General features: G+C 39.1%; 1 protein-coding gene across 1 annotated transcript in view; it reads left to right on the top strand.

The window, feature by feature from the left end:
- The window catches only part of tnfsf10l (TNF superfamily member 10, like), a 74072-nt gene that overhangs the window by 16905 nt on the left and 30696 nt on the right, over positions 1–26471 (top strand). Inside the window, exon 2 of the mRNA XM_085349416.1 lies at positions 12696–12845. Within this exon, the coding sequence (XP_085205542.1) occupies positions 12696–12845 (150 nt within the window). The remainder of the gene's footprint in view (positions 1–12695; positions 12846–26471) is intronic.

Here is a 26471-nt window from a genome sequence, read left to right as displayed (position 1 = left end):
AAACAGAAACTTAACCCTTGTAACCAAATCAAGCAGCAAAACCAACTTAGATAACGCAGCTCGCATAACCATAGCCTTGCATTACAATAGGCCCTGTGTCCTTATCACAACTAATCTTAACAGCTCTTTCTTTCTTTTTTTAGTTAAACAGCAATATTCTCAATTGTTTTACTAACAAGGAAGTTAAAAAAGAAAAAGGGGACACAGCCAGAAGAACAGCATGCAGGTCCGCCCTGCTTTTGTATGTCTTTAAACTTTATTTAAACTGGAGGTACTCCAAAACAGCAAAGCTGACAAAGAAAGGTCATAGTTCCACACGCTAAAGCTGGGAGTGGCGTTCTGCGTTCTCGATGGGGGTTGCGTACACTGTCACGCATATTGGCAGGGAAAGGCGTGCATGAATGCATACGCCCGAATGCACAGAGATGCATGCATACATTTGTATTGTAGCCGGCACGTAAACTAATGATCAATAAATATGTCAAAGGCCTCAAAAAACATACTTGCTAGATAAACAGAACAGATAAGTCATCCAAACGCACATACGGGAAACCAATAAGAGCAGAAGGAAGTAACTGCCTGCGCCTGATGTCATTAATGCCTGCAAGCAGAAGCAGCCCGTCTTCTGGATAGAATTAAGAAAGAAGCAGCTATAGCCTTATTGACATCTTCCAAGCATGTATAAAATCCAGACTCTTTGTGATTTAAAGCTCAAAGAGAAACCTTTGACTTAACAGTGGGAGACGAGCTTGTTCAATTGTGTATTTATGGGCTTTTATTGGTGCAATTCATCTCTTGAATATTTATCGAATCAGATTAGGTGAAGTTTCTCTGAACATGTGTGCTGTCTTTTGTTAAAATCATGTTCGCACATGGTTACCTTCAATTTGTCTTGATTTGGAGGAAATGATCTAGTTCCTGAGTGGATCTGGCTGCGGCTGAGTATCTTTTCTCACCAGGAAACTCTGCAATAAAACACTCATTGTTTGAATGAAGCGATATATCCATCCGCGCTATACCTGCTTTTATTCTGGAGAAACTGTGGGCAGCTGGAGTCTGTCCTGGGCGCCAGCGGGGTACATATAGACAGAGAGAAAACCACATGCTTCTCATGGTCAAATTCAAAGGGAACCTGGAGAAACTGCACGGCTACAGGGTGCACTGGCAAAACACAGCCACCCGTGAACCCAGAATAGTCTTGCTGTGAGGCAATGACTGTGCTGTGCATCGCAAAGCACTGCACCACCTGTAGTAACATCTTCTGAAGCAATTATACACATGCAATGTAGCCCTGAAATGTTCTTGACATTACTTGATGTATGTGAGAACCAGTTTAACTGGACATAACACAGTCTTTAACCAACCAGCTTCCTAGTACAAAATCTGTGTGAAGTCCCACGTAAGAAAGAAAAGGTCACTGTGTGAATTCAGTGACAGAGCAGACAAACAAGTGTTTCCAGTAGTGAGAACACATCTGGAGCAGATTTCGGACACTGATGTAACCTGAGTGACATTGTCCGAAGTTCCTTTCTGAATAAGTAGCACTGTGCCTGAATATTTGACGATTCGACAATTTGTTTTTTGGCATTTTTACCCAATACCCAACAGCAATCATGATATTTCAGTTCACATAGTAACTCTGCCACAAGATTCAATAACTTTTCATAGCTTTTTGTGACATTTTTTTTTAGACAAAACCATCCAGGACTCTGTTATACTCCTGTCACATGGATCTGTGTACTCTTAACTTGTCTTTGAAGGCTCACTATTATTCTCACAGAGCCTGACTTGTTCTTTGATTGTGATTAAAAATCAAGATTTTTCAGGACCTCCCTGATTAATTTATAAAATTGCCCTTTTGGCTGCAATCAGTGGAGCTTTTTGTGTAGGAGCTAGCGGCTAAATACACACTCATTAAAGGCAAATAAGCAGAAATCGAACTTCAGAAAGATCAGAGTCAGAGAGACGTCACGGTGAAGCAAAGGTTGTTCTAAATTGGGGAAGATTATGGCAACAGCGTGATTGAAATTTAATGCAGAAGAAATTTAGGCAAAGCCGTGTGATCCGTTAAACCGATAATGGCTTTTACATAGTATTTGCGGCTCATAATGAAAGCGCTTTCAGTGCTGCACTAGGGCGACGGGGTCAGCTAAATGGCACCGAAAATGCGGTGTGAAATGGCAATATTTCCTTATCACAGGGCATGAGTGGCGATCTTGTTATTTGAACTCTTCTTCTGTTTATTCATGTCATCAAAAAAATTGTTTTGAAAAATATGGTCTCGACCTTGACAGAGTCCGCTCATCTTTACATTTTAAGGCACCTGCTGCTGCTGTCTGGGGGAAATTTGCAAAGACCAAACACTGACTCCCAAATAATGACTGGCATGTCACTGCAAAACAAGCGAGTCACCGAGATGGGGAAGAGGATGTAGAGTTTACAAGTCGAGGATTGGTTTTCGTGGTTTTTAATCACTTCCATGCCAGAACTGGCACTTCCTCATGTTTTCTGATAAACAGTGAATCAAGTTCTTTTGGTCACAGTGGGACCTGAAGGACGAAAGAAGATAGCTGCCTTCCCTGAAGTTAGTTCAGCCTGAGGTTTTTCTTTTTCCTGTTTACTCCATCGATCGTTGCCAAACCGTTACTCATAGTGGATTGCTGTGTCGTTGGGTTTCTTTCTATAATGTTTTAGAGTGTTTAAGATGTTGTTGTAATTTGGATTGGTTGGAAATAAATCTTATGCCACCAATAGTCAGAATTTTAAATGATGATTGCAAATGTAGTTGCATGTTGATGCACACTTTTTTCAGTTTATCTTCTTTAAAAATGTCGGCATTTCTCCAAGACTTTCCCGGGTTGGTTACTCTCCTGAAGCAAACTGATGTTGGCATGTGAGGCCCGGCTGGGACTCATGTGGTTGCATGAACCCATGTTAAAAATGGTGATTTCTGCTCCCCGGTGCTCTAATGATTGTGTCTTTGGCTCGAGTTTTCAAAATACTCCCCTGGAAGCTGTTTTGTATTTTGTGCTGCAATCTGGCAGGCCTCATGTGGGGGAGTGTCGGCCTTTTCTCTCCAGACAAAAACTTGGCCCGCACATTGGAGTGAGGTAGAAACTCGCAGTTTACTTCACTATTTACAATGAAAGCAGCCTATATTTTTATTTTCCCTCGTAAATACCATTTGTGCCTTATTGGCAATCAAGAGCTCCTTAGCAAAAAGATCCTGGTGTTTAACGTGATGGATTGCTGAAAAAATGGCCGGCCATTAAACGTGTAACGGACAACGCTGTCGAATAAATCAGTGTCAGCACCACCCTGGCTGCCTGCCAGATACAGCAGATAGTGAAGCTTGCACACAGTGTGCTAATAAACCTGCAGACACGCATGCCTTTAGACTGAAAACCGTCTCAAACCTATCTGTTAAATATAAAACTGCTCTTTCCCACCCATGCACAAATAACCAGAAGCTTGTACACCGATGCAAACACATGACTACATTCACTGCAGCTTTTAACGATTGCTCTGGGCCTTTTACTTAACAAAGGAAAGTGAGTAGTGGATGAAGAGTCAGACTCTCTTGCCAAAGGCTCATCTTTACAGTGAGCTGGGTGTTGCTTAAGTGCCGAAGTAATAAATCACCACAACGCCTACAATACTCCAGTGTTTATGACTGTATAGACTTTCTCTAAATTAGTTAAACGTGTACTTTTCTGAAGGTGTCACAACCTCCAGAAACATACGTGCTAATCATAGGTCTGAAGTATGTAAAAGCTATTAAAGCTAAAACATGTTGCCTGTTTTTTGCAGCATTTACAGATATCCCTTAGTTTCTCATGTTATTGATTTTCGTGTGCGTGACTGACCTGCTGTTTCATTGAACTTTATTGTTTCAGTGTGGTATGGTGTTCTTGTTTAGCTGTTTGTATTCAAGGAGGCGGCTTATTTCATTTTCCTTTGCATAAACCAAACAGTGGAAAGTGACATATCCATTACTTCCAGTTTACCAAACAGCTGTGGTTGCAGTTGCTAGAAACAGTTTGGATGAGGTAGAAACAGATTTCACAGCTGTGATAAGCTCTTTCTTTCTTGAGGTTCATCCTAGCTGTGGAAACGGCTTTTTGTATAGTTAGCTATTCAGCAAGACGAAATCATAGTGTATCTTAATACTGCCAAAACAGGATACAGGCTACACTGTGAAGTGACATAAAAGAGATTTTTAAAGTTGATAAATTTACTGTTCAAACATTTTGAACGTGCGTCAGTTAAATAATAACCGAATGCACAGTTTCACTCAAAACTTTCCCTCTGGCATCTTATATGATTAAAAAAAAGAATATTTTCTTTTATCTAATGTGAAATGATTGTTTAGGCATTTTTGTGAGTGGCAAGAAAATGATTGATGGAAGCATTGTCAATTAGAGCCCCACCGATATATCAGCTGAAACTAGCTATTCACCAATATATCAGTCTTGGCATTTATAATGGCCATGACTTGTAAGACTAAACCAAGTTTATTTTTTAAAAGCATGGTCGTGTTACATGTTGTAACACGTGTTGCCAACAGTGGACAAACTGTGTAACATCAGCACCCATAAAATGGCTAAAGGGCATTTTCCATATTTTCTTTACTTTTTAATGTTTTTATGTATCTATATTGATACATCAGCAGATTGCTAATACTGGATGAGCAGGACGGGCTCTGCCTCTATACCTCACCTGTTGAGGCAAGCAACCATACCCCGAAGGTTACTGTAGGAGCCTTGGTTCACTTCTGCTTCAGAGCATTTCCTTCAGAGGCATTCACGAATGGTCTTCAAATTTGACATACAGTTTAATGAACCAGTGAAAGGCTTTTTTTTTCCAAGTTACTACCTTCTTGTGTACTGTTGCTACTGATTCTCCTTCTGCCTAAAGACACGGATCGATTTGATGGTAATTTGTAGTGATACCATGTAGATTGCTCCCTAAAAACTAGACTCTTCCCTCCCACAGCCACGGGCTGGGGTGTAACTAAACATGATGAAGCTCGTTCCACCGTGTTGCACACTCAGTATGTTTTATTTGACTCCCGCACTCGTGTGTCTCCCTGCCGCTGTTTTTGGATGAAGTGATTTATGTGCAGTGCCACTGTGAGTGAGGCCTCAGCGGTTATTTCACCCTGCTCTCTGTCTTCCTCTACGTTAGCCGTTCATCTCGCAATGCACACACACAGACACACACACTCTTGGATCGAGACCTCTGGCCTGCTGGATTTGAGTTACGTGGTTGCCTTCTCCTCTTCCTAATCCCCTAAAATGAGAGTTGTGGACTGCCAAAGAACTCCCAGACACACACATACACAGTGAAACACAAAATTGTAGCTTGGTTTCCAAGTGGCCCTCTGAGATATTCTTTTCAGGCTTTGGTGTCCCACCGAGGGCCAAGCATACACACAAACGGTCATGCACATAGACACACATTCACTCAACTGCACATATGCACACACACACAGATGTACATGCACACACACAAAAACTCTCACACAGGGGAGGAAACAGTGAAGCATTGTTTGCTACTTCCTGAGAGAGCCGGCATCAGGATCACAGGAGCTCTGTCAGCCTCTCTCTGAAGCCCAGGCATCTAATTGAGTATGGACAGCCATGAGAGACCACATGTCTTTTGGCTAAGCACGCTTAAAAAGCGCATAGATCACTCATAAATGCATGTGTTTGTGTGTGTGATTTTCCACTCGTTGCAGCGAGGATCAGTTCCAAAGGCAGACCAATGGGGAGTGTATCCCAGTTTAGCTCTTGTGTCTGGAGAACAGTAGTTCGCCATCAATTATTCAAGTTCAGGTTCAGCAGTAAAATAACTTTTTGACAGGCTGAGAAATGTTTTCTTTTTTCCTGTCTTTGTTTTTAAGCAGTCTGCTGCTGTACCACAAAACTGGCAAGAAAAAAATATGATTTGGATGTTGGTGTGCAGAGATATTAGTCAAGCTACAGAGTCGTTACATAACTTGTGCTTTATTACATTTTAAAGGGAAAAGTGTAGTTGCACCATGTCAATACAGTTGTCAGTACAGTATACATTTCTACTGAGTTACCAGTCTTAGATATGAGATGCGAGCAATGATTACTATGCCATCTAATTTTAATTTTGGATTGTGCACTCATCCCAGGGCATCTACTGAGGTTTAAAATATACTCCAATATATTCTCTATACTACAACCACAGGCCTGAGGGACAGAATGGAGGGTTTTAAAGGGTCCTGAAGTGGTGTCTATGTACGACAAGTCGTGCATTTCAAAAATTTGTCAACAGGACCAGAACGAGCATTATCTGGTGGTGCAATATTTAGCAGAGCAAAAAGTCTGTGTTTCTGTGTCTTTGTGTTTGACTCACAAGGACAATTAATCTTCGCTTGACTCATAATTCTAAACTGATCATACATACATAGAACTGTCCCAAAGTCTTGAGCCACCCCTCACTTCTTTATATTTTGGTTGGAAAATGGGAAATACATGCAGTGATTTATTACTTGGTAATACAGTATATAGGACACAAACAGAGCTTGTATAATTCCAACAACCTTCAAAGTCAGTATTTGGCATGACTACCTTTATTATTTAACACAGCCTGAACTCTCTTAGTCAACATATCTTGTAATTTCTTTAAGTAGTCTTCAGGAATAGTTCTCCAGGCTTTCTAAAAGACATTCAGAGTTGTTCTTTGGATGTTGTCTGCCTTTAGATGATCCCACACTGGTTTAATAATGTTGAGGTCTGGGCTCTGGGGAGGCTAATTCATGACTGATAGTGTTTCATTGTGTGTTTTTCTATCCACGTCGGTTTGTGTAGGAGTGTGTTTGGGATCGCTGTCGTGCTGAAAAATTAGGCTGCTGCCAATCCAAAGCTTCCAGATGGTATTGCAAGTTGGATTAAAATCTGATGGTACTTTTTGGCATTCACAGTTCCATAAATTTAGACAAGGTCTCTAACACCACATGTAGCCTCAAACCATGACACGGCCACCACCATGTTTTACAGATGGCTGTATACACTCATGGTTGTACCTAAATTAAAATGACTGAAAATGGAGCTGGAGAATTATTGCTCTCTTTAAAACTGTGGAAGCGACATATGAAGAAATGATGGGTGGCTCAGAAGTTTTGCAGAGTACTGAAAATTCCAGTATATTCAACTTAATTATTTTTTGCCCAATGTCCTTGACTAAACTACCTAACAATTCAAAAAAATCACCAGCCTTGCCATTTTATCACAAAAACAAGCAGCAGTTACAACACACACACACACTCAGAAAAAAAGACTCCATCTGACCATTTGCGCACAGGAAAATGATTTTTTAATTGCTCCATTAAAATCTTCAAAGTCAGTTTTGATATGGTTTTGATGTACTAAGTGTGTGACACTGGAAACCACAGTTCATGTTGTGTCTGATAACAACAGTTAAAGCTGGTTTGTTTTAGTCGTCAGAGTAATTGTTTTCTAACTTTAGCTGCCAAACTGTAATCACAATAGAAGCACAGGGTCCAACGCACTGCAAGTACGTTTTGGAAAGACAATGATAATGAACCCATTTTTCTGTTTTTCTACAAACTTCTGCCAAAGAGTTTAGCCAGATGTTTCATCTCTTAGTCCTCTTAGCAAGGCTGCCTGAGGGTGCATTACATCACCATGTAACCTGGATTAACAAAATATATTTTTTATGATCCAAATATATTAAAATTAATCTTCATCGCAGTTTTCAAATGTTTTGCGGAGAAAAAAAATGGATATGTCGCGATGCAACAACTGTCAGGGGTCTTTCCAAGGAAAACAACATCTACAGACTCTCATATCTATTTTTCTTTTCTTTTGACAAGCTAGCCAACATTATACAGCTATATTTGAGCAAGTTTAACAACACAGTTGAGAGTTACAAAAGATTTTTGCATGTTGCAAATGCTTTTAGCTTTTGTTGGTTTGGATTGGGCTGCGGAGGGGGCCCGATGGACTCATTGCTTAGGAGCCAAGGGAAGGATAAATGATTGATGTCAATACACTGAGAAAATACTTTGCTCAGGGGATAAGTGCAGCAAGACCAGAATTTAAGACTGTTTGTGTAAAATATATCATATGGCTTCAGAGAAAATTAAAGTGTGCGTTCATAAAATAATAACAGCAAAACTGCAAAGCAGATTACATGCTATCAATAAGATTAGAAACCCTCTTTAGACCATTGTTTAAGAATTAAAAGTAATTAAGTCTTTGTCAGAAGATATTTCTGCAAATTGTAAAGAAGTAATTCTGTCCTCTCACCAGCTTATTGATTTGTTCTTGTCGAATCACAGGGGTGTAACTTATTCCTGAAATGATAGCTAATAAAGGCAGTTTTGCAATTTAGGGGTTTTGGCAAAGAGGATTCAGGAACTGGCTGACAAACTGCTGTCAGTGGAGAAGTCAGGATGGATGAGGGGAGGGACCTCTTCATAATGCTCATGCTTAAAAACCTGTGGAGCCGTTCCAGATGGATGTTCTCAGGGCATGGTAATGATGTAGGGGCTGATTCCTCCATCTCTAGAGGCTTGCATGTCCACACTGGCCTACAGGAAAAAAAACACACTCACATTTTCTTTGCTTTTCCAACAGCTTTAAAAGGATTTTGAGTTCTGGAAATGACCGATGCAATCGCTTAAATGAAGAGTTCGTTTTAATATTATGGTTTCAAAATGAGTAAATCAAAGACAAACTGCCAACCAACAGATCGGAAGAATTTGGTTTACACGGACAGATCAGACAATTAGATTAAGTATTTATGGAAAGATCATCCAGGGGAACCAAACATGGAAAGCAAGAAAGGCTGTGCTTGGCTCTGTGGTGGTGCTGGCTCCCAGCTGAAGCCAGACACCAGCCAGCTTTTGCATTGTAATCATGAGAGCTACAGCACGAAGACTCTAAATAAATGTGACAAAATTTGTTCCTCCAACCCATCTCTCAGTTGGGACTGGAAGTCATTGGGTTGTTTGTTCAAACAATGATCTTTTAGTCAGATTGCACAGCATTGGGCAAAAATCAGCAATGTTGGTTTGCTAGCTGGTCAATCCACTATTGGTCAGGTTGGTCTTCACTAATGTGTCTGAACAATTTTGTAGAGACAGCCAACATTAGCCAATGTTTCAAAGGTTTTATTCCACACATCTGCATCACCTACTGAACGTGTAGGTATCAGTCAGGTCGGACAGGTTGTTTTTTCCTGTACACTGGGGAAATTAAAGTACCCTAAACAAAGTATCATAGCTTGCATTTCCATGACTTCTATAAGGTCCCTTAGATCTAAGTGGCTAAAATTTTGTTAACAATTTTCTTTTTTTTCTGACTGCAGAGATTTGTCTGTGGAGAGGTATTTATTATTTATACATAACAGAATTCCAGCTGAGGTAGTCAAACCTTCAGTGGATGGTTCATATTGTCCTGCAATTTCATTGTATGTGTACAACCGAAAACCATCCATCAATCCATCTTTTTCCAGTTTCCCAATTCTGGGTCAATTACCCAATGCCAATTGACACAGAATCAGAAGAAAATGATCACAAATTAAGAAAAGCATATGCAATCATAATTGGAGGTACATACAGTGGTAAATTGATGGTAAGTTGTAAGTGCAATTTAAATACCTTTGGGTTATTTCACATTCAGTTAGTTTACTGCAAATTACAATTTGTTTCTTTTTAAGTATTCAAAGGTTTAGTCCTAATTAGTGATGGTGTCATCATTTCTCCACTGAGAGGACGTAGGATGTTTTTTTTTCACACTTAACTTACTATTAGTTTAAATTCAGAAACAAATAAGTGCATTAACTTTGTGATAATGTTTCTGTGGAAGCTCAGTTTGGCCTCTGGCCTCGTTTCCATCCACTAATGGAGCAGAAAGATTACTTCTAATCCTGTTTTTAGCTCTGTGCACTGATGTGCATGGGCTTTATCTCTTCACTAACATGGACGAGACTGTTTCCCATAATAGATCAAACACTCCCTACCGGCCCTGTCAAAACTTAATGGACACACATGCTTGCGTGCAAACACACTTGCAAAGCATGGTCTGTAAAATCTTTTATTTTTATATACAAAGGAACTCCTTAATAGCAATTAAATCCTTCAACCAGATCCACCAAAGCAGGGAGTGTGTTTTGGCAAAGGCGCCAGAAAGAAACGCAACTCACTTTCATTCTGTTTCGTGTGCTGAGTGAGCTCAGATCCACTCATGCATGTGTGAAACTCCCTATCACTTCTGCTGTCATCACTCCTCGCAATGCACGGGGTGTCTCTGCCCATACTCCACTGTCAGCAGTTTTTGTTGGGATGTATCCTGCTTGTATTCGGATGATCTAAAATGACCTGCTGTGCTTCCTTTTCTCTCATCGCAATGGTGAAAAACAATAGAGAGTAGATAGATGAGTGAGTTTAAGTCACTTCTCAAAGAAAGACGTTTTTGAGCCAAGTCTTCAAGAGTGACGCCAACAGTCACAAATGACCCTTAAAGTTTCACAAAACGCTTAAAATGAGCGTGTACTCTAATTAACTCAGCGGTATGTAATTTTGTGTGCGATTAAGTTTAACCTCATCACATGCAGAGAATACCATTAAATGCCATTAAGTTAAAGGATTTGCACATTTTTACCCTCTGCAGGTTTAAACAAGGAATACGTGAGACTTTTTTGGTAGCTATTTTAAGAAGACCTTTTATGCATTTCCTTATTTTCTGCCTCATATATATACTAGTACAGCTCTCAAATTTTATTAATTATAAAATTAATTCCTGCGAGCCACAAGCACCTACTTGAGGCTGCTCAGTTTCATATAGTATAATATATAAATAAAAAGCTGTACAGATAATCTTAAAATGCTGAATTAGACAAAATGTGGCTACTTTGAAAGAGTTTGTTCTGTAGAGCTACAACTTAAATAAAAACCTTGTAGATCTATGTGATAACTTCAGATGTCGACTTGTTTTTTACAGGAGAAACAGTCAAGTTGCAAATGCTCTCCCTAACAGTAATGTATCCAGTGAAGACTCAACTTTCCATTAGATATTTTGTCTTCTTGTCCTTCTCCCAAAAAGCTGTCGGGTTCATGCTTGTGTTGCTACTGACACCGTCTTATATGAAACACAGGTTTTTGGGTCATGCAAAGGTCAGATAGGTCAAGAAAACCTTTTTGTCAGCTTTGCACATTTTGTAAATTTGACTGTAATGGATAATAAGAGCCTCTCAAAGTTGACCTCAAACTAGACATAGACTTGTAACTGGAATGTGTACCAACTGGAACCGCTGACATGTGTGTCTAATTAGACTCATTGGGATTTGTCCTTGAATAGAAGTGAAGTCATTAGAGACGTGAGTCATCTTTTGTCAGGGCTGGGCAGCAATGTTGAGATGTGGCCCCGGTGGTCTTTCCCGTAAGGGTTCTGTCCTTCTCACTTGGTTTGAATTAAATTGCCCACACAGTCGCAGGAAAGGGAGACAGACGTTTGCATCAGCATGAGCTGGTGTGGGAAAAGAAAAGGCAGGGGATGGAAAAGAACACAGAGGAAGAAAAGGGGTTTCATTAGAAAATGGAGGTCAAGCAGAAAGAAATTAATAAAAATACAGAGGAGGGTTGAAGGAGGGCAGGACTGTAATCTCTCTCCTCATCAGTGCTTGTTACAGAGTCATTAACAGGGCTTTCAGATCGTGATGCCGACAACCTCCCTGAAAGATATCCACACACGGATACACACACTTACACATCTGTGTGCATAACTCCAAAGCTAGAGCACCGTAGACAATCTGGTTCCCAAAGATGTTTTATTTGACCCATGCTGCCTAAAATTACATGAAAACATTTCTTATTTGGGATGGAAGTCGCTGCCAAACAGGAGGCGTAGCAAAACAAACAATTTCCCCTCTGCCCACTGAGGAATTGTTGATTCAATTGTCTCTTATTAGACTCCATATGTGTGTATGTCTGCACACATGGTAAGAAATGTTCACACTAGGAAAAACCCTTTACTAAGTGTTGTTGCATAAGTACCTGCATTTCAGTGGTGCACCTGTGCCAAAATATTCTCGTTACGTTTGGTCTCAGCCTACAAATCAATCCGAGACGAATGCCATTTCCCCCCCAAACACTTAAAAAAATGCACAAATTCTAAAATAATCCTCAAATTATTATTTTATCCTAGTTGTTATTGCTTCTGATTGACTTTTATTTACTTAAACCTGCTTATATCAGTTATTTCCATCCTTGAAAACCTGCAGAAAGGTTTGCTGCCTCAAGATAATGTTGCAGAAAAAAATAGCAGAAATTAGAAACACGTGCTCAAGGAAACTGACAGCACATGAGCTGATGCTCTGAAAATGCTGACAGAGTGATGATACACAAGAGTATGACTAACTGACGTGCATAAATATCAAGAGTAAAGGGAAAGAATAAATCAATTTAAGGATGTTTATGGACCCATGTAAGCGATCAGAAATGATTAATAAGACTTGATTTTGGGATAGTTATTGTGGAAACAGTTGTGATAACGATTGTCTTCTAGCTACTGACAAATATTATATGATACGCTGGATCTTTGGGTTCCGCATCTCATGAGGATCAATTTGCATCAAGAATTACTGTCATTTAACAGTCGTTTAACTTTCTCTGTTTTTGTCTCATGTTTGTCCTATAGGTGCGTAGCCAGGGAGTGACAGAGGAGTTAAAATGCCTGAGTTTACTAAATGCTCTGGATAAGGACCAGGACATCCCAGATCAGCTAGCCCAGCTCTTTGGCGAACCCTGCATCAAACTGGCCGAAGGCATCAAAGCTTACATCTCCAAGGTAAGAGATGGAAGGAAAGGAACATTACATTTACCATGCATCAACCAAATGAATAACAATATTATTAAGCAAAACATGTTTAATAAATTGATTTAAAAGATTTAATTGCCTCTCGTATTAGGGCATTGTTTTTAGTTTTAATACAGCCTTCAACATTGTAGGTCTATTAGTTTTCCAGTGCCGATATTATCTTGAAATAATAGCTTCACACACACTGACGTAAAACTGCCTCAGTTTGCATTCTTCCATTAATACAAATCCAAAAAGTGCACTGTGTGCAATACATAGCTATGTAGCATGTATTTTGGCAGAGTAGTGTTGTCTTAAATCAAAAAAGATTGAATGATAAGTGCAATGTTTGACAGTGACTCAACCTAACTACTGCGTGTATCTCACAATTGCAATTTGTCAAACACCTGAACAAACACAACACTAGTTCTTTTACATTAACCCTCTGCAACCCAATAAACTTCTAATAGAAAATTCCAGATTCACAAGAATTCTGAAAGAAACTGGAAATCTGATTGTCACTTCAAACACCTAAATATATATATAACAAAAACTACTGGAAGCTATCACAAATAGCTTTTTCAAACCATATCTGACCACGTAAGATTTGTGCCTTTGTATGTACATCATCTGAGTTTTTCTTTAATAAAGAGTTTGATTAAATTCTAATATCAAATGAGAGTTAATTGGCTAATTGCCCAAGTCTGACAGTGTTAGATCCACTTCAAATAAAGTTCCAGTCACTGGTGTTAGCAAACACTAGCTAAGACCAGAAGCAATAAACAAACTGTTGCAGAAACCTTTCTGTTGTCAACAGCTGTTATTGTGGTACAGAGTACAGACGGTAAAGACTGCAATGAAAACTGCATGAACCCAAGTAATGCCACAATATGTTAAAAGTTCATATTTAAAAAATATATATACTCTTGAATGCTAGCCAGTTAGCATTAACTTAGCTAACTAGCAAACATCATTGTGATGACATCACCAACATGACGTGCACACTCTTAATGTGCTTAATATAAGACTAGATATCTTTTTGAATATGCACTCATGTGCTTAAGAAGGGCAAGTACAGAAGTAGAAGGTTTGAGATACACTTAACATGTTATAAAATTGATTTCAAGAATGCTAATTTAGTCAATGGCTATTGTGTATGTCTGGTACTTTGTATAAAAAACCCCAACAACGAACAAAAGTTAGAATGTAGTATTGCTCATTCAAGAAAAAATATTGCAAATATACTTTTTGTAGACTGGATGGTACATTAAATGCATCTTTACCAGCTAATACTCATCCAGTACTTTTCTGAATGATTATCTTTATATCCCATTAAGTTAACTGATGAAATCCAGATTTGAATTTTTAAAGCCCTCAACTAAAAGTTTTTAATGTTGCCACTAATGATGTGAGCCCAGACAACTCCGCTGACCCTGGGTTAAAGACCAGATGGAGCCTGGTTTCAGCATGAAGGAATCTGCACAGTTACAGTGAATTTAGAAACATCTGCAGTGACTGATGCAGAACTGGAACTCTGGCTGGAAGTAATTGGGTGTATTTGTCATTATAATAGAAAAAAAACTTCAGCTCCAAGGGAGAATCACTCAATCATCAGATAACTATATATGTGTATAGGACATGTGAGTTGAATTAAGAGGAATGGACAGTTTGTAAAGATACCATCCAAGGTTTTTGTCTGAAATATACACAATGTCCCACAGCATCTGACAGCAGTCCACTAATATACAGTATGTGTAGTAAATGGCTAAATGGCTTTTACTGAGTGACAAGTTTCAATGGCCTAATAGCTGTATCCAGAACAGATTATTTAAATAAACCAATCGTATGTGTGGCTCTTGTGAAAGCTTTCCGACTCTAAACTTTTTTCATGGTTTAATTGGAACTCATTGGTTGTTCATTGTACTCTCTATTACTGAAAATGGCAGGATGTTTTGCCATTCTTTCAATTTTACTTCATGGTCTTGGCTTTGTGGTCAAGTGTACCCTTTCAACAAAAAAATAAAGAAAGAATACCATATCAGTCATATAAATGTCTTGGAAACCCAGATGTTTATGATGGATTAAGTGAAAGGGAATCATTATTAGTACTAGAAATGAGAGCGCTGTAAGTAAAACACCTAATTTTTCTAAGTTTGTGCTCAACAGTCAGAATCCCTGCATGTTTTTTTTTATAGTTTGGCTTATTTTCTTTGATTCTGTGGCAAGTTTATTGATAGTATTAGTAGAGATGAACCTTTGACCCAACAGACTGTCAGGTGTTTATAGAGTCATGCAGTCATCACAACACCAGTCAATAATTGACTGCATCAGGTGTGCCACTGGAGCCTTAATCCATTTATAATCTAACACCGCTGTTTTGCTAGACGTTACCATATGTAACCTCTATCTTACGCAATTCTGTACTTGTCAACACAAGCTTGATTTGAAAAGCTTGATTTGCAAATGTGTTTTTTTTTTTGCATGTGTTTGCCTGCCAAATGTTTGGTTTAAACCTGTTTGGCCTTTATCATTGTAATCTGTAAAACTGCTCTCTTAAAGCACTTGGGCCAGTCAAACAAATGTGGGCAGTGACTTGCAGGCAAGATTCTTCATGCAGGGTTGTTACAAATTCTTGTGTTACTGAAAAAATTGTGGATTTTGTGCAAAGCTTGCATTCTCTGGTCATCATTTCGAAGTTGTAAAATGATGTTCTTTTGTTTGCAGATTGAAGAAAGGTGTGTTGTTTTTTTTCTTTTCCTGGACCCACAGCTCAGGCACTAGAGGGTTTGTTTATAGAACTGATAAAACTTTGTGGGAAGTCTTCATCTCTTTCAACCATATTCAGATTTTAAAATGTGGTCTTCCTTGACATTGACTTATTAGAAGTGATTATACAATTGTAGTTTTATATTTTAACGATGAAAAAAACTCTCAGTTTGTTTGCCTGCAAGCTTCTCCTACATGATCAAGAGTTGAGCAACCAAAGCTGGCACACAAGTTCATTTTAGGCCCCTAAGGGTTCTTATCTTTATCAGATATTAAGACAGCATCATGTTTCCTAGCAACCAACAGGCTAAAGTTAACAATTTCTTTGCTTATGCACCTAAAAGACCATGGAAAAGCTTAGTATCATTTCGTTTCATGGCAGTAACTTGTCATTTATATTCACAACATATGAATTCTATTTACAAAATATTGAATTATGCTTAATATGATATGACGTCATTGTTTTGCCTAACAACGACCTAACAACAGACTAACGTGACATGCCAGAAAATACTGCTGCATTCACATGTGCTAGTTTGTGAAAAACCTCACACGTGTCATGAATCATGCTTTTTTTTCTACACTAAAGCATTAAAACTACTGAAGGGTGAAATGAAAAACATTGACCAGATGGGAAACCTTGCATACTGACAGCTATGTAGATGTTACTTTGACATACACCACCCACCTAAATATTGGTGGAGACCTAGTACACTGTGACATTTCAAGTGAACTCCCCGATGGCACTGGTCTCAAGCCACAGTACAATGCATCCTGCTGCGATCTGATGCACTGACCCTGCAACAAACTACCCAGACCCCATCCTGAGTTGTGCCAAAACAAGCCAAAGATCGAAACCCTCAAACCACAGGGCCCAAAGTAGCTGCTGTTAACCTTCTGGCATTGGATGCCCCAGGACACACCGGAATGTCATATGTTTATACCCCAATGAATATGATCTGTTTTTTTGACACAAGAGGGGGGGGGGGGCTGCACAGTATTTGTCCAGTAGTTTTCCCACATGCCAGTCGACCACATCGACTGGCATGTGGTTTCCTTGGGGCTCAGAGGTCCAAACTTGGCCACCGCATAAGCAATGTAGACCACCAATGTAAGCCCGCAATACAATTACCCACACAACATCCCTGCTGTAGGTAAACAAATTGCAGCTGACACACATTAACGTCACACTCGTCTCAGTGCATATGTTGAATCAGCTTCAACATACCAGTGACTCCAGAGAGCCCTTCGAGAATCCCACCACTGCTCTCACACACACACACACACACAGACACACACAGTCATTCATAAACCCACTAACCCACTCCACTGATATAAGTCCTCCTCTTGCAGACATTGCCAACAGGACTTTTCCCCTCAGTCTGAATGTCTGGACGCTCACAGCAGTATATCTTCAGCCCCCTTAGTTCCTGTTGCCCCCACTCAAAATCTCTTTTTGTGTCTGGCTTACATTCTACCTTTTTTTTTTTAACCTCTTCACCCCCTCCTCTCTCTCTGCTCTACTTGTATGAAACAATCAGAGAGTGCTGCTCCATGCCCCTGTGGTCCTCAGTGGACGGGAACAGGAATGTCTAGTTTTTCTCCAATGCATAAGTGGATAACAGAGAAAATGCAGGCGGGCAATCGCTGGTGACAAACACTTAAACATGTTTACATCTCATTACTTCCCTACAAATGCTCACACATGCAGACACACGTACTATCGTGCTAATTGAAACCCCCCCGGAATTTTCCTTCGGTTCATTTGTAAGCCATTGGAAGCCTGTCCACTTTTACTGATTCCTTCGAGCTGGTTTTGAAACTCAACACGTTCTGTTCTTCTTCAGCTCGCGTCACTAGATTGACTTTTTAAAGAGTGGAACTGGTACGCGAAAAAGCCAAGATGGTGGTTAAATCAAGCTGGCAGACCAAGGAGGCACCATCCCTTTTCTTATAAAATGTTCCAGTGAAGTGACCGGAGAACCAGAGATGAAACTCCAAAGTTTTGTTGCCATTTTTTTAACAGATGAATGGAGAAGCTGGAAAGCAGTTATACATTCTCAATTATGACAGCTTTACAACAGCGAGAATGTCATATAACAATCAGACTGTGTCCTTGAGACAAACTAAAGCTAATCAGTAGCTTTCACAGGAATCACAACACAGTTGACTCAGAAAAACAAGCGTCCACCCCATCATGCCAGACAGTTTAAGATGACAGCAGGGTTAAGCCAAGAGCTCTGATGGGAACGTCGTGATCTGTGTAGCACAGGGCAAAATATACCCACTTATCACCTGACTGTCAGTACATTAAGAGGCTGAGAGCTCTTCCGTTAGTCTCAGAGTCAGTTTCCCATGCTAAACTAGTGATTTGCTAAGCCTTTGCGATTCACACAGTCTGCTTCACTGAACTGACTAACATTGAGACGTTTATTCCTCCTTCTCCTCCTTCAACTGATGACCACAGCAGGTCTTTGTGTAAGTGGAATAAAGCAAAAAGTCACTGCCAAACAACAAGCACAATTCTATATGACAAAAATAGGTCACGTCTGACCACAGCCACTTATAAGGCATGTTGTTGGTGTCTGTAAGGCACACCAGCTGTTTGCAGCTAACAGGTGCTGGAAGCGAGGAGCTTATCGCGGATCCTCACTGCAGCCACTTAAAACCATTTGGTGCTGCACTCTTTTGCGACATGTTGACATTTTGTTGACTTTTATTACTGTGCTTGCGTGAAAATGCGTTAGTGGGTGATGTCCATTTAAGTGCATAATTTAACAAACAAACGCACATGGCAAGAGGACATGGTTAATCTTGGATAAAGATTATTAAAGAGATATTTGACAAGTCCAAGGTAAAAAAAAAAAAAAAAGATCTCTAGTTATCCACATGAAAGCAAAAAAGCTATCTAACCTTTCACTAATAATTTTGAGAATTCACTTCTTTCTTCACAAACTCTCTCTCAAGCACACGCAATGGCTCTGTGCCTCTTAGATTTGGCACGAAACCGACAATCCAACAAGTCCAAAACAGATGCTTGGATGGGATTCACTGATGAACTATGTGTGTTGGATAGGCTTGGGCTTGGCCGTGACGTTTTGGTTAGAAAAGAAAAAACAGACTGATGAGTAGAGAGTGTGAGAAGGACAAAGTATTAAGAATGAGCTTGAGAGGAAAGAATGTAAAACTAATAAAGAGGCGACGATAAAAAAAAAAAGTAGCATTAAAGCAGATCTGGCTCGTCGTTTATCTTATAAAATGCGTTGGCTCCACATGGAGATTCCTCATCCATGGAGCGCATGGACCAAATGCACATTCCTACAAACTGTGCATGAGTGATGCGGTGATGATGTAACAAATAGAAACCGGTAAGAAAAACGAGAAGCCATCAACAAACCCAACCAGGCAGAAACAAATGGAGAAGGGGAAGAATATAGATGAGAGGCTGAAGAAGAACGGAAAACAGGCAGGAGAGAAAAGAAATAAAAAGCACACCATGAGATCAGACATTTTTCGCTTCTGACTGCCATTAAATCTCATGACCATTTAGACCTCTTCTCTTGGTTCATTTCAACTTGCAGACACTTAAAACCTGCCTGCGGTGTTCCTAATCCATCTTAGTCAACACTCTTCTTGGCACTTTCAAATTGGAATGGAAGTGGAAGCGATGAACATGGAATAAATGGAAACTAAAAAGCAAACTAATTTCAGACAACACCATAAAAAATTTAACTCTACCAACGAAACATAAGAGAAACATAAGTAAATTTGAGCACGGCTCATCATATGCACTAAATGTGAAGGATATTTACTTTACTGGTTGCTGTAATCACTTGTCTACCACAACTCTTCAAAAAGACATTTCATTGATTACAATCTCATGGGTCCATTGCGGTTGCCGCACTGGTTGTGTTGCTTGCAAACAGTGACACCGCCATAGCTTTGTATAATGTATATCAACACTTAGACCGTGAGTACACGTTGCAGTATTATATACTTTATGAAGGACAGGTGTAGCCATAGAGAACAATCTTCCAATCTACTAATTGGAAGGTCGGTGGTTAAATCTTTGGCTATGCTAGTCTGCATACCCCAAGTTGTTAAAAAAGCGCGTAAGTGTAGATGAAGTGCTTGGGCGAATGTGTCATGTTGTAGAAAGTACTTTGAGTGCTCAGGTAGCGTAGAAAGGTTCTATATAAGTACCAGTCTGTATACCGTTTACTTTTTGGCAGTAGCGTATATCACAATTATTTTAAAAAATCACACTGATTACTTCTTATCGTTATGGAGAAGAGTTATTGTACATGAAGCTAATTTTAAAACTGTCTATCTATCTCCAACTGCAGATAAACATGTGTTGTGTATTCATCCATGAGTGTAGATTGTAAAAAATAAAATTATTTCGTAATTACGTTGAAACAGCGAAAACTGAAGCAGTTGGATTCCATGAAAACAAATAGTGATAACTGCTAAATGAGACATCTTCATGTGTAGCAACAAACATGTTTCTTTCTGTTATTAATACCACATTTAAATGTGTCAGGTCTGCTTGATTTTATTTTTTCAATGTACCGTAGGAGGAAAAAAAACATTTGCACAAAAATACTTTTGAAGATGGATTTTCCTATTTCATACAGTTGAAGCCTCATGTGTACTTCAGCTGCAGTAAAAAGTAAAGAGAGAAGAGAGGGAGAAGAGATGTAGATGCAAACAGGAAACACGTAGGGGCTCTGCAGATGAAAGAGGAGAGAGAGAAGCTGACCCAGAATCAATAAAACGTCTCACAGCGCGGTTTTAATAACATACACATTGTGTGGAGGCGAGGAAAGGGGACCAAGTTAAACTTCACTCTAGATAAAATTATTTAGTTGACTCTAGTATATCTGTCTAACACTTTTATTGCACTGTGCTTACCGGTGTATGCATCTAAATAAGAGACCAGATGGTTCATGGCATAAAACAACCTTGCCGATATCCGCGCATCAGTTCACAGCTCAGAGTTTGCAGTGATTGATGACGCTCAGGGACTGGGTTGGTTTGAACTCAAAACACAGCAGGAAACTATATTAGACCTCTGCATGGTCTCAGCGCTACTCTATCTTTATCTTCATTGACTTGCAGACTGGCTTCTTGTCTTATTTTGCTAACTTCTGAAAACTGAGTGAATGAAACTGGAAAGATGAATACAGGGATTGAGGAGAAGTTCATTTTGTTTGAGGGGGAATTTTTGTTGCTCGCTCTGCTATAGGTCAAAGGGTCAAAACCAACTCGTCTTGACTGTTCAGAGCAAAGGAAAAGGATTTACCTTTCAATTTAGGGCGAGTGAGTCAATCCACACCCAGCTGTAGAGCTGCAGATTTACTAAGACTTTTCTGACCTGTAGCGAAACATTATCATAGCTATCCTCATATGACCTCAGCTTCTATTTAACATGAGCTTTCATGTGGTGTTATCAGGAGACAGGGCTGCTTATTGTCATGGAAAGGAAGACGTTTTTACATTTCCTTTTTTGTCATCTCAAAGTCCACATAAAGGAGCATTAACCTTATTATCTAAACCTGCTGCTTTATCTTTGGCCAACATGGAGGGAGTCTCAGAAAAAGTGAAAATCTGAAACCCCTAACTTTACAACTGGGATGATGGAAAGCGCCCATAGAGACATTTAATGACCTTCAGATTCTTCTGTTATTAGCTTTGCATCTTGGCCATTGTATGCAAGCAATGTGTGAAAAGTTAACAAAAAGAGGAGACTACATTAGAAATCCCATTTACTTATGTTCCTCAGATCCACCTTTGTGACCGCTGAACAGCTTCGCTTTAATGAAATGTTACCAAATATCTGATGGTTACCAAAGTTCACAAAATATAACTAGGCTTGAGTATCAAGAAACATAGATTTTCTCCAGACCAAAATGACAGATGCTGAAACCTTCCCTGGAGCACAGTTTGGGACAAATAGCCAAACGGTCGTCTGACATGAAAAAAAGTTGTCTTGGTCTGGATAAATTCTAACCAAGGTTTAGTTTAATGTTCCAGCATTTTCTTCATGTTTAAGACATTGAGACCTACAGTAATCCAGGAAAATGGGAACCGATCAGTTAGTATGCTGATTACATGTCTGAGGTCAACAGCTAATATATCAGGGATTCCAGTGTGGTGAGGGGATCCCAGTTTAAGACTTCCTCTGCTGGACGTTATTTAAGGTTTTGCACATAAATTTTAAAAAGCCAATAAAGAACTGAATCCTGATTGGACAATGGCCAGTGTTCTTGCACTTAAAAAAAAAAGTTTCATATTTTTGCTTTCCACACGGAGTATATCAACACACAACCATAAGCCAAGCACTGGCCAGTACTCCTCTAACTAAAAATCTTATCTTTTGCCAGCATGTTCACCTGCAGATATCAGCGCTTACACAAAGTTTAGCCAGGTTTTAGAGGTTATAGCATATAAATGGGTGCCAGGAACACCCAGTTAAAGGAGCAGGCAGAGCCTAATGTGAAAAACGGTTCAATGTGTTAGAAAATAGACAAGAATTTCTCAAAGGATGAGGGAGAGAATGGAATGGTTATGCCACATAAAGCATCAACAGCATGTGAGGCGTTAAGAAAAGGATGTTGTTCATTCACTTTATTTGATTCACCCAATTGGCAATAGTAGGCTACCTGCTGAGCTTACAGCATGCTGAGGTCAGATGAACGCCCATCTGGGAACCCATCACTGTCAAGTAGGTGGAAGCATATGGATACTGGATACGTGGTGAAAACAAGAAAAAGAGGAAGTTGTGGTGAGAATTTTCCACACACGCCTCATGGACATGAATGTTGAGATAATTTGAGGGTTTTAATGATTTCTTTGAACTGTTCTTTTTGGGTGGGTGTAAGTAAACTACTACCACTACACCAACCTTAGATATTTCAAATAAGGTTTAGTGTGCACACATGACATCAAAGTGAAACCACACCTAACCATATGAAATGTGTACAGTTTAAGACGAACATTGAACCTGTTTTGGTATAAAAGAAATAAAAAAAAACTAAGTAAGTAAAATTTAAAAAAGTTTAAAAAAAAGTAATTTCTCGCCTCTTTAATTCTTTTTTTACTCAATAGTTATATAATAATAATAATAATACTAATAATAATTTCAGAACTGTTTCAGATGACAAATATGAAAGTTTGTGCCTGTAGACACGTTACGCTCCAGTGTATTATTTGCAATCGTAGCTCAGTTTCCTTAGGAAACAAAGCTCCGTTGGTCTCTCTTTGTGAAAGCATTGTTATGTTATATCTCTAAATCTGCCCCCGTCTCAAAGCGGTGATGTCACAGCAAATATTTAGCTTTTGGCTGCTGATGCAGAACAGCTGCTTTGACATCAGTGTTTAGGGTGTGGATAGACGAGCTGCAGGCTTCAAAGGTTTAACCTTCATGCACCATGCAATGTAGTATTAAATTACTCTTTGAAGCTTAATTATTCACTGTGACTTCTGCTATTAAGACAAGAATGTGGTCTTGTTCAACAGCTTTATTATGCCACACCAAAACGTCTTTAATTATATTAACCAATAACAGAAAAAAGTGTGTCTTTGATTCTCTGCCGCTCTCGTCTTCTTTCGACACTTGAAGTCTGAGCGAACCCTGTGTCTGAAAGATGTTTGTGGTTTATAAATGCACGGTTTAAAATCTTTGCTGAAATAACTCTTTTATTGCACTCAAATAATACTCTACACATAAAGGAAAGTAAGTGGAGTCAAACTTAACAATAAACAGTATGTTATGAATTCACAAAGCCCTGATAGACATCAAAGAGTCGGACCCATGACTCACAATTTATTAAGCATGAACATTTCATCACCATTGTGAGTTCTCAAGGCAAGGCTTTGATGATGAAAAGGTCCTTAAAATAAGTTTTGCCAATATTAAAGTCAATGGTCCCAGTTCACTTTAGGACTCTGATGAAGACAGTGTAGTGTTAAAACGTTGGTGTTTACCGTTAAAGGACGTATTTGCTAGTGTCCTCCGGTCCCTTTGTTGTCCTCAAGCTGAAGCACCTGATTTGGCTGCATTTTGCTGGAGGAGAACCCTGACTTTTATTTTATCTTCTAAGAATTAGCATCAGTCAGAAAACTCTTATAAAATAATGTAATGGAAGTTGGTCAACAGGATTCGAAATGGGCAATTTGCCTGCTAGCATTTGGTTGCTAGCCACATGCTAGCTGAGAATAAATACCTTATCGTGGTTCTGACAAATTCAGCATGAATAAACACCAAATAACGTTAAATACATATAATGTCACACAAAAAAATCCTGCTAGCTTGATAACATTACTTTACTAAGACTAACTAGCTAATGCTAACTCACAGCATCAACAATGTGTCCTCGTTCTTCTGGCTGAAAACTGGTTGGTGGGCCTTCACCTTCGATTTTATATGTAAAATGATGGCTGATAATGGTTAGTGTTCCAACTTTTTGACTGTCACAAGTACACAGGTGCTTGTAATGCATTTCGTAGCCTTTTTTACTAGCACACTAGCAGGAAAGAATAGCAAGTGTGTGCACCAATGATACTTTGTGTAATTGTAATAGGTATTTCCTTTTAAGTTCCTGAGGAAAAAAGAGGCAGAAATCACACTTTATATTTTATCAAGAGCTTCATTGTTATAACAGTGGGCATAAAAAACACCAAGTACCACTGTTGACAAAAAACAGTAGTGTCTTGTTTCTCATGAAAAGTGTCACAATACACAACTGGTCTATATTCCACATGACAGACCTCGCAAAAACACATTTGCTCTTACAGTACCTTAACTGTTTCTTTGGCTGTCAAATGAAATAGATCAACTGTCACGTTATTCCATGGAGACAAACATGTGGTGTCCTTTAGGGACATCGTTGTCTTTAATAAACAACTCCCAGTAATGATTTGTGGATTTTTATTTGCTTTTTTCAACCAGGGAAAACCCCACAAATGGACCTATTTTAATTCTTCCTTCAGTTTACTCTAAAATCTTGCTTTGAGTTTCTCCTCCTTGTAGATGTGTATGAAGTCAATGTGTGTGAATATACTCAATGTGGTCAACTCAGGACAGCGCAGCCTGGGCTGATGAATAATGCAAGAACGGTTATATTTCAGTAAAAAATATGAACTTGAAACTAACATAGTAAGTTGTTTCAACTTTGTCAAGCTAGAAACAGTAATACTTTCTAATAAGTTAGTGAAAAGGTTATTGCATCCAAAGAAATAAAGTTTTCTGTATTCAAAAGAACACTAATTTGCATCTGGTAGCATGGTCCTGCTCTGGGACTCCTCGGTCCTTCCACTGGAAAATATGGAAAGCTGTGCAGTTGTTCATGAAAACAGATTCGATTTTGATGCTGGGTTACAAAGTGGCATCTCGCTCACTGCTGTTGCTAAATAATTTTTGAATGAGCGTTAGTCTCCATGAAATAAGATGAGGTCATTGTTGGGTTTGATCTTTGGACTTTTTGACTGTGAGAAACATGGAGAACATAATTTCATTAATTCATATTTCACTGAAATGTAAATATATATTTTTTTAAAAACAAAAATTAGAAGGCACTTGTTTGACCTTCATCTGTGATGAAGAGATTGAAGGCAGCATGATGTAACTGGAGTGACAGACTCTTGGATTTGTCTGAGGATTTGTTTCATGCCAAGGGAACAAGTTGGCTTTTGAGCAAAACTCCCTTATCTTATTCTGCTCTACAGTTGGCTATTGAAAAGCAAATGTCAGTCACTGACATACTGTTTATGCACTAGCACACACACAGGGTGGAGTGGTGGGCTGCTGTGTTGTTAGTGATTTCCAGCTGATAGACAAACACAAAAGACCTCTGTGTCTGGCGTCGACCACCCTCCCTCTCTCTCTCCATTCATTCCTTGGGACGTGTTCCTGTCCAGCAAACCCCTGAAAATCCCCCTTACCTCCATCTTCACATCCTAAATACCTCACTGTAGCTTTCACATTTGCTGAGTTTCTTAAGCATCAGAAAAGCTTTCATATTGTCACGAAATATCCATTAAATGCTCAATTCCAGACTCACGTTATTTTTTTCCCCAAAGCAGAAGTTTTTCCTCACATGACCAATGCATCCATCATTTATGTATAGCACATCCCTAAAGTATTTCAACTTCATGTAATAGATTTCATACAAATTTTACATTAACTTTCAATGCCTTAACTTAAAAAACAACCAAAAAAATAGCCTACAGTGACCTTGTACACTTGGTGCTAACAAAAAGCAAAGCTTACAAGATGTACAGGTGCTCCAATCAATTTTTCACTCTTTCCAATAACCCATAACAGATGTATTACTTTCTCTCGGGCTCTTGTATTGGCTTACACTGTATGCTCTCTGGCCAGCGTTATGAAAATGCAAAATATTTTGTGGATCTCTGCAGGGTTTTCACCAGAAACCAACAGACGTGGGTTTGTTGGTGAGACCATGGCACAGCTGTGAGTCAGTTTAGGCTCAGTGAATCCTGTTTATATACCCAGTCTGAATATCCTTTAAAGTTGTTGTGTTAGTCTTTTTCAAAGGTTTTCTAGAAAAACAACGAGAGAGAGAGAATCTGATTTAGTGCAGAATATCGATAACTGCTGCGGGGATCTCTAACCCCTTCTAGTTAATAACATGTTTCAAAATGTCTGAGTTTATCGGTTCCTGGCATCATTTTCTGACAGCTGCACCTTGAAAAAACAATGATGTCAAACTCATAACAGCAGAGTTTTTGTATATGCAAACTTTTCCACTGTTTCTCCATTGTGAGAGATACTGAAACAATTGGATGGCTGCAGAAAACCAGTGCAGGCATATTTTTTTCTACAAG

Source organism: Diplotaxodon limnothrissa, linkage group LG3 (assembly GCF_057381915.1).
Source record: "Diplotaxodon limnothrissa isolate DT_005_m linkage group LG3, D_limnothrissa_male_GT1.1, whole genome shotgun sequence".
Taxonomy (NCBI): Eukaryota; Metazoa; Chordata; class Actinopteri; order Cichliformes; family Cichlidae; genus Diplotaxodon; species Diplotaxodon limnothrissa.
The sequence above is the reverse complement of the archived record's forward strand: the minus strand, read 5'-3'. Positions and strand labels throughout refer to the sequence as shown.